Here is a 9,434-nt window from a genome sequence, read left to right as displayed (position 1 = left end):
TTGCAATTTTATTGTACCGTTTTCTAATATTTTTTTTTTATATTTCAGTTTTAGAACGTCCTACATCCCAAATGTCATATTTGGAACATTTTTTGAAAGAAACTGCAAGCAGTACACGTCACGGAAGTGCAGATAGTGTAGAAGCTGATATCGAGGATAATCGGGCACCAAGTATTTCCAGCAGTAAAAGCAACTTATCCGAACTTAGTATTGTAAGTATTATTCGTTAGCGCTAATTTCAGTTTAATATAGCATTAAATATTCAATTTATAAAATCGAATGTTTTCTAACATTTAGGATCCAACATCACCATTATCTCATGAGCTTCTAAATAAATCATCAACAGCACATGGACAAGCCAGTCTTCAACCAAAACCAAAATCTCATCAGTTCTTAGTACGAACGTTTTCAGCACCTACAAAATGTAATCATTGTACTTCACTGATGGTGGGTTTAACAAGGCAAGGAGTAGTATGTGAAGTTTGTGGTTTTGCATGTCACATGCCTTGTTGTGATAAAGTTCCACCAATGTGTCCTGTGCCACATGACCAAAGTAAGTTTTATTTTAATAATTATTTAATGCAATTTACTTCAAAGGTTTAATTGTTTAATACATCATAATAATAAACAATCTTTATAGCAAAACGACCATTGGGTATCGATCCCACACGGGGAATAGGTACAGCTTATGAAGGGTATGTTAAAGTGCCAAAAATGGGTGGAGTGAAAAAAGGTTGGGTTCGTCAATTTGTGGTTGTTTGCGACTTCAAATTATTTCTTTATGACATTTCACCAGATCGTAATGCATTACCATCTGTCTATGTGTCTCAAGTCTTAGACATGCGAGACGAAGAATTTACCGTTAGTTCTGTTCGAGATTCGGATGTCATACATGCTACAAAAAAAGACATTCCGTGCATATTTAGGGTAATCCTTAAAATTTTTGTCATTATTAGAATATTACTGTAAATTTCCTTTTTACAACTTATGGTTATTTTAAATTATTTAGATAACAACATCTCTGCTAGAACCACCTGGTTTAAGGAACCACACGTTAATGCTTGCAGACACTGAAAGTGAAAAAACAAAATGGGTAGTTGCTTTAAGTGAACTGCATAGAATACTAAAGAAAAATAATCTTCCTAATACAACGGTAAATTGAATACGTCAGTCTATATATCTGAAAAATAGAATTATACAATTGTATTATGTTTTACCTCACAGATTTTTAGAGCAAAAGAATTGTTAGATAATACATTGGCGCTCATTAAAAATGTGATGTCAGGAGCAATTATTGATCCAGATCGTCTAGTCATTGGCACAGAAGAAGGCCTCTTCTGTTTAGATTTAGATCGTAGTGGTATGTTCTACTATACTTGTGAGCAAAGAATAACGGAATTACATTATAATTAATTTTTTACACTTTTAGAAATTGCAAGAGTGGGGGAGGGCAAGAAAATATATTTACTGGAATATGTAACAGAAGAACAATTAATAGTAGTTTTAAGTGGAAAACAACGTCATGTACGGCTGGTTCCAGTACGTGCATTAGATGGAGACGAAGTTGAATGGATTAAAGTCGCAGAAACTAAAGGATGTATAACTTTAACGACAGGTGTAGTCCCTCGCAGTCCATTAACTTATTGTTTGTGTGTTGCCATAAAGAAACAGGTGACGTTCTTCTCCTTTTTTTTTTTTTTTTTTTTTTTTTTTTTTTTTAATGTAGAATGCATCACAAGTGATTATCTATGAAATTACACGTACGAAAACACGTCATAAACGTATACGTGAATTGATGTTATCATGTCACGCACAAACTTTACAAATTCTCTCTGAGGGTCGTTTTTGTGTCGGATATCCTTCCGGCTTTTCTATCTACAGCATTTTAGGAGACCATCACCCTATTTGTGTGTATAAATATTATCAGATAAATACAAAATCTATTTTATGTGCATATGATATATTAATCTTTTTGTTTTATATATCGTAGCATTGGTCCATTCTGAGAATACGCTCTTAGGTTTTCTCACATACAGTGCTGTGGATGCCTTACGTTGTATCGAATTACCACGTGGTGAATTCTTATTAGTCTTCCATTCATTAGCAGTTTATGTCGACAGCCAAGGCAGAAAGAGTAGAGATCGTGAAATTATGTATCCTGCTGTTCCAACAGCAGTTAGTAAGTATACTTTTAAGGCATGATATATGTAGAACATAAGATTGAAATGTAATTATAACTTCATATTTCAATTATAGGTTATTGTGAAGGTTACTTACTAGTTTATAGTGAGACTCACATTGATGTATTTGATTGTACAACTGGAGACTGGTTGCAAACACTTAATGTAAAACGAGCACGACCACTGAATACTTCAGGTTCTCTAACATCTTGCGTCATTAACGATATGCCACATGTTATTTTTTTGAGCAATTTACATCAACGTTAGTATATTTTATTAATATAATTGTAATAGTTATGTATTATAGAATAATATAGTTATCAGACAATATACATATTTGATTTGATACATTAGGAGAACTACTCAATTTAACACCATTAGATGCAAGCGGTAGACAAATGACAAGACCACGAAGACGATTTTCAATAAGAGAAGGAAATAGAGCTGTTCGTCCTACCGACAGACGTTCCAAAATGATATCTGCTCCGACAAATTTCAATCATATCAGTCACATGGGTCCAGGTAATGGAATACAGGTAGGTTTGCTTTCATTTTGAATCCTACTTTTTGTATTATTAGCATTTTTAAAACATTTTTTATAAATAATACGTTGTATGTTAGATTCAACGATTATTAGACTTGCCTACTACGCTCGAAACAGCTGATCAACAACATAGCGGTCATCACAGTAGTTCTCATCTTCATAGCAGCCAACAACGAGTAAGAACTTAATATATTTTTACATACACTTTTTTGAAGAGTATTGTGACAACTGAAACGTTAATAAAGAAAAATTCTTGCCATTTTCTCAATTTTCTATATGTACTCTACTCTTAGTATTTTCTAATGTTAAACTTTGTTTATACTTGTATACGCCCTCAGTCTGGCATCTTTGCCAGGTTCGAAAATGTGAGACAATTAATTTCATAGTTTGTCAATCGAAAATCTCGAATACCTATTCATATTTACATTTCTGTTCAGTTATATAGTCCAGCGATTCAAACGTCAAGTAAGCCAGCGCCACTGCCGCCTAGACATCCACCTTCTGATTCACGACGTTTAAGTTCTCATATGTCTAGAAATTCGGGGTACTCACCACATAATGGTATATAATCAATCAAGTTGTATTTTATTCTTTCAAAAAATTTTGCTCTAAGTGTCTTACGGCATATATAAATTTTGTTTCTTAGGTTCAACATCATCACGCAGAGGACCGGCACCTTCACGACCAACTGCTACTCCACCTTCATTACCACGTACTCCTGTGGACCAAGTTGATTCGGAATCTGTGCACCTACGGTCGCATACTCCACTGTCTCTGGGTAGCATTGCATCTTTACATGACAAGGTATGTATGTTTTTCACTTTATTAAAAGGATTAAACAAATATAAAAATATATATCCAGAAGATTTAAAATGTTCGAATGGAAAATTCAGTAAAAATATTCTTTTTATAAATACATCAAACTTTCCGTTAATATAGGAACACACCTCTGGTGGAAGTCCTAGACATTCAATAGCTTCAAACAACAGTTCAAATCCATCGACGCCTCCAAGTCCCGCTCATGATCATGGTTCATCTTCATACGATTCATAAAAATTTATTTAACACCTTTCATAATATTAACAAGTTACTGTAATCATGTGCACTACCTGAATAATAGGATTACAGTAGCTATAACGTCTTTACATAAAATGATATTCGTGTTTGATTTTTAGCTGGAAAGTTATGGCATTCTTTTTTTTTTTAATTTTGTGCAATACGTTTTCTTAACCTTGTGCATTACATTAACTGTATTAGAAACATCTAACAAAAAGCATAATACTCGTATGAATTGAGAAGTTACACGTTTTAATTATTTAGTTCAATTTAAAGATTTGCTGAATATATTAAAGTTAATTTTGATACCACATCGCAATAACTTTCTGGTTTTCAAGAACTTATACATCATAAGTTGTATACTTAACACACCAATTTATATTTAATATAATGATAAATTATTGTAAATAATTTATGTGTTTGAAAATCATTGAGCCAGCTTTACGATGCCATATATTACCGAAGTGGGTATCGTTTTTGAGTTTTAATGTGAACATTTTGCATAATTTTAATTCCTAATCATCGCGAACAGCTGCTTCTAAGTTAATAAAAATTGAAATCTCAGTCAAATTATCTAGCAATAAAAAAAAATTAATCTAATTAATCTATCGTACCTACTTTTGAATCTAGGTATAAAAGAATAGTTTCAAGTAAATTATATACTTAATCATTCTTAGTAACAAACGAATTTGGAGGAAGTGAATCAATTTAATGCCTTATGACTAAATATTTTCTATTGCGTCATAATGCAGTAAGGTGCATCATATTATTCAGCGTGTGAATAGTAGAAATAATCGTGCAATGTATTGGAAGCTCCTGCTGATAATAAATAGTTATTAAGCAAGGTGGTTATAAACGTTTACAGGACGTATGAGCATATTTGTGACAGTAACAATACGATGTTGAATATTGATTTATCCTTACTGCAACGAAAACTGTTTTTCCTCTTATAAATGTACTGCTTTCCCCGTAACTAAGGCGTTAAGTATCATTACAAAAACTTTGATTCATTTTTAACAAATACATATATTTAAAATTTGTCAGTCAACAAGTATGTTAGCGTGTACAATGAATAATGACTGAGAATAGTATCGAAAACGGAACGAAGGCGATAAAGCATTGTTTTTATTTTCAATAATGGAATTCTGATATTTTTTTTTTATATTAAAAAAATTAAAAATCAATGAATTATTTTAAAGTTGTGGAAAGGTATATACTTGATAATTAATTAGTTGCGTTCAGTTTTTTTATAGATATAAGACTAGAACAAAAGAAATAAAATTACAACAAAGATGAAAACACGACAAGTTTTATATGTTTTAATGTATAAAATATATACATTTTTCATGTATGTACATTTATAAAAATTTGCTAACTTTACTAAAAGAAAAGAAAAAAGAGTTGGTAGAACAAAATAAATATCTCAGGATTCTATGCCAGTAATTAAAATATGAAATAATATTTAACGGTCAAGAATCCCGAGTTGCTCCATTATTATATAAGAAGTTATGGAGATTGAAGGTATATTCTGTTATCTTCGAATCCATAAACATGTCATGCAGTAACATGGAGAGTTAATAACTACATTGTCGATCCAATTTTTATGTACACGAAAACTGAGTACGTGTAAAAAAATTCTGAATCTAATCTTGCATTTAAATTTTCATATATTTATAACGAATTTTAATGGAAAAAGTTTAAAGAATCTCGAAAAGTTTATGAAATATTGAAAATATTATGGTAAAATATTGATACGCTACATTCCGTGCAATTCTTTTTTATTTTCATAAACCAACATCAAATATTCATGCAAAATCGAAGTTCCAACTCTTGAAAAGATTATCGTTGATAGACGTAAAGTTATTATAATATAACTGTAACGTACGTATAATACCAAAAAAACTTGAAACGTCTTCATCACATTTGTATAATGGTAAGACATGGAAATATAATTATAAATAAAATATATATCGATTGCAATAGGTTTGACATTCTTATATTAAAAATATAGAAAAAACCGTTAATAGAAGAAAAAGTGTTAATGTTATCGAACGAAGAATGTAATAGTACAGGTATTGCTGTCCGTACCGGAATAAAATAAAGTTTAAAAATGAGTTCTAGAGCTATTCTAGAAATGTAATCAAGATATGTTTATAAATTATAGTAATGTATGTGTTGTTGTACTTATCAACGGAATTCAATGATTTGCCTATTATCCGCCATTGTTACTTAAGGGTTCTAAAATCAAAGATGCATCTATTTGTCTTATGTTGCCTTGTATCTGAATCGAGTTTGTCTATAGATAGGACACACGAAGAAATAGTCACTTTGTATAGCATTGATTTTATATTTTTGTAAATAATTCAATTTCTAAATAAGCTCGCAATTTCAACTTGATTTTAGACCCTTTAAATATTCTTTCATTTTACTTTGTTTTTTGGTGTGCACATATACGACATTGAAAATTTTGAGTACATCGTTTATAATATGTAAAAATTGCGCTATAATTATGCTTTCTTTTCACGCATAATCAAAATGTACGACCGGCATTCTGCACGAAAATAGATCGATCATATGTATACATATATAGATTGTATGATTTAATAGTTTACTTTTTTTACCAATTGTTAGACTACTTTATGTAACAATTAATAATGATTTATGTATCCCATTGGTTTAGTACCAGTGCATATAATGACCTGATTATTAATCCTTTTTTTTCTAGCAACTTAGTTTAGTGTATTCTATATTATAAACTTATTTATAACTAATATGTGCATTATTTACCATATTTATTAAAAGCAATTGCAAGCAACTATTTGCATTTTGAGTGATGAATTATATTTCGTTGTAAATTATTCAAAGCGCATTATTGTATTAAGAAAGAAGACCAAACTTTTGTGTTTGTAAGATTTCCTTATAAACATTTCTTTTGTAGATTTTATAATATTTATAATCTTGTCTTACGTTTTGTTTCATACAAAGAAAGAATATACAACTTTTCTGAAATTCATTCTTCACTGAATTAGTAAAAAATAATTTAATTTTTTTGTGTAAAGAAAATATATTAATAAACATAATATTTGAATACAGTATATTTATTGGTTAAAAGTATTGCATGTCAATCACAAGGATTTAAATAAATTGACGGTAAAAAATATAAGCAAAAATGTGTTAAATAATTGGTGCAGTCCATACCTCATAAACTTAAAATGATTTTTCACTTAGAAATTATTACAATCAATAAGACAGAAGAGTAGTTGTTAGAATGTTTATTACTTAAAAAGAAATTATTAACAGTAAGAAGAAAGTCCCTACTGAAACAACAAACTGAATATCATTATAAAAAAGATCATTTAGAAAGTTACACAAGCTTTTGTACTTATACTGTATATTGTGCTTTGTATACTTCATTATTTTATTACGCTATACTCATTTCTATATCGCGTAACTAATTCATTTTATGAAATTGTATCAATACAAGAGTCAATGAGAAATATAAAACATAACATGCTTTGATCTATGAGATATTGATAATGTCTAATTATTTTTAATACTTTTTTCACAAATATAATATATGTATATCAAACAGAAAATTTTCTGATGTATCAAATAGAACCACATAAATTTAAATATAATGATTTTGTTAAATTAACATACTAAATAATTTTACCAATACAAATTAATTAAACATTTGGTTTAATTATATACACAAATTATAGTTGATGCTTTTTCTCAATATTTGTTGTGTAAGATAACAAAAACATTATTTTAGGTATAATTATTATATATCCTAAATTTTCTACAAATAATTCATTGAATGATTTCTCATGTTAACATTGAATATAACATATTTATGATTGGTAATATCTATTTGAGTTGAATGCAACATGTGAGTTCCTAATGTTATTCATTAAAATTGAATTAACAAAAAATTGAATTGGCACTAATTGTTATTCGATTTTTGTATTATATTTTACAAATATGAAATATTCAACAGAATTTGTTTTTACGTATTTATATCATATTCAAATATCTTTATGAATTTTTTTTAACATGTAACATTATAACAGTTGGTGTCAACAACAGTTTTAGCAACATTAGTAATTTTTTGTATACCATGAATATTTGGAAAGAACTCACTGGATTATAAATATGCAAAAGCTTCTGAAATTATAATATTTCTATATTTAATCCTATACCGTGCAAAATTTAAAAGCACCTTTGTGGAGTTTGATGTTTGTATGGTGCAAAATCGTTGACTCAATATTTTAATTACAAAATTATAAATATGTTCCTTATAAAAGTACTTGCGGAAAACATATTTTCATTAAATTATACATGAAAAATAAGTTACATGTAACTTGATTATTTATTACGTATGAATGTCAATATTAAATTCATTTTTCATTTAAATTTCCTAACAATATTAATGGCAGCTGTACAGAGAAGTGTCGCATACATAATATAAATAATTATAATATTTGCGTAAATCAGGTTACTGTATGTTTAGAAAAATATCACTGAACACTTCTAAAATATAATTTGAATGAATAATGTGTGTTTCATAAATATTAATTTTCAAATACACTTCAAAATAAAAGTTATTACGTATATAAAACCTTAGCCACAGGATGTTTCTTAAAAAATTAATATGAGTAACCAATAAATAAATACGTTCCAGTCTCTTTATGCCTTTGATTTATACACAATTACCTATTAATTATATACCTATTAAATTTCGACTGTATAATACAACAAAGAACACACGCGACATTGTATACTGCCGTCCAAAATTTAGGAGACATGTTGCAAGAAAGGCATTCTTTCAGTGTTATTAATCACCAATGGAATTCAGGTGTACAATATCAAATTTGTACCTCGTTTTGACGGTTTTGTTTCTCGGATTCCATGATCCTGGCGATATAGTTACTGTCGTGATAAAGTTCCTTTGCGCATAAACTCTCTAAAAGGTGTAACTCCTACGACTTTTTAGATTTCCACGTTTTGTAAAATTGGCCAAATGTTACAAGGAAGTATCGGAAGATGTACTTTCATGGCTGATTTGATTTAAAGAGTGTTGAAGTGCATCGGGCGTTAACCATTCTTTCGGTAAACAACGTTGAAGAAATGGTACACAAGAACTAAAATATGCAAGACGATTTACCCAACCAGGTATTTCTCGTCCACACAAAATCTGTAATTTAAAACAAAAAATACCTTATAATTATTGTATTAGTAACTAAGTATTAATATGGCTTTACATGTTTATATACTTACAAGTGTAAATTGACTACTAAAATGATTACAATTTTTGTTCATTAAATGGTAACGATCCCCCCTAAAATCTTTTCCTAATTCTGTAACAATTCTGGTTACATCTTCTTCTGTAAAATCTGTATATCCAATGTGTACTGATTGCCTATAAGGAAAAGTAAATTTATTTTTATTTCAAATAAGAATTTATGTTTAAAATGATACACCCACCTATATCTAAATTGCTCCCCTAATTCTTCAGCAATTCTTGGTGTTATTTCAAAAATTCCAGAAATTGGTTTAGTATGACCTCCATATGCATATTCTATGAATTGATAAGTACAATTTAATTATAATACTAATAAATGCAGATGAAATTTTTAATAAACAAAAAATTA

General features: G+C 29.1%; 2 protein-coding genes across 3 annotated transcripts in view; one reads left to right on the top strand and one right to left on the bottom strand.

The window, feature by feature from the left end:
* Positions 1 to 3,777, top strand: part of LOC108577320 (serine/threonine-protein kinase Genghis Khan) — a 10,501-nt gene extending 6,724 nt beyond the window's left edge. Inside the window, 14 exon segments of the mRNA XM_017940460.1 lie at positions 49 to 212; positions 298 to 553; positions 641 to 927; positions 1,010 to 1,153; positions 1,225 to 1,360; positions 1,430 to 1,671; positions 1,727 to 1,907; positions 1,991 to 2,179; positions 2,257 to 2,442; positions 2,535 to 2,716; positions 2,802 to 2,900; positions 3,162 to 3,285; positions 3,371 to 3,528; positions 3,664 to 3,777. Coding sequence (XP_017795949.1) covers positions 49 to 212; positions 298 to 553; positions 641 to 927; positions 1,010 to 1,153; positions 1,225 to 1,360; positions 1,430 to 1,671; positions 1,727 to 1,907; positions 1,991 to 2,179; positions 2,257 to 2,442; positions 2,535 to 2,716; positions 2,802 to 2,900; positions 3,162 to 3,285; positions 3,371 to 3,528; positions 3,664 to 3,777 — 2,462 coding nt within the window.
* Positions 3,778 to 8,644: 4,867 nt separating this feature from the next.
* The window catches only part of LOC108577339 (desumoylating isopeptidase 2), a 1,442-nt gene continuing 652 nt past the window's right edge, over positions 8,645 to 9,434 (bottom strand). The window contains exons 3-6 of one of the 2 annotated variants that reach the window (XM_017940482.1): positions 9,268 to 9,361; positions 9,061 to 9,202; positions 8,818 to 8,977; positions 8,645 to 8,762 (exon numbers count right to left, since the gene is read on the bottom strand). In XM_017940482.1, coding sequence (XP_017795971.1) covers positions 8,710 to 8,762; positions 8,818 to 8,977; positions 9,061 to 9,202; positions 9,268 to 9,361 — 449 coding nt within the window. In that variant the 3' untranslated portion in view covers positions 8,645 to 8,709. Of the gene's footprint in view, positions 8,978 to 9,060; positions 9,203 to 9,267; positions 9,362 to 9,434 lie in introns of both variants that reach the window. The other variant, XM_017940483.1, reaches the window with a different exon arrangement.

The sequence above is a fragment of the Habropoda laboriosa genome, unplaced genomic scaffold, assembly GCF_001263275.1.
Source record: "Habropoda laboriosa isolate 0110345459 unplaced genomic scaffold, ASM126327v1 scaffold697, whole genome shotgun sequence".
Lineage (NCBI taxonomy): Eukaryota > Metazoa > Arthropoda > Insecta > Hymenoptera > Apidae > Habropoda > Habropoda laboriosa.
The sequence above is the reverse complement of the archived record's forward strand: the minus strand, read 5'-3'. Positions and strand labels throughout refer to the sequence as shown.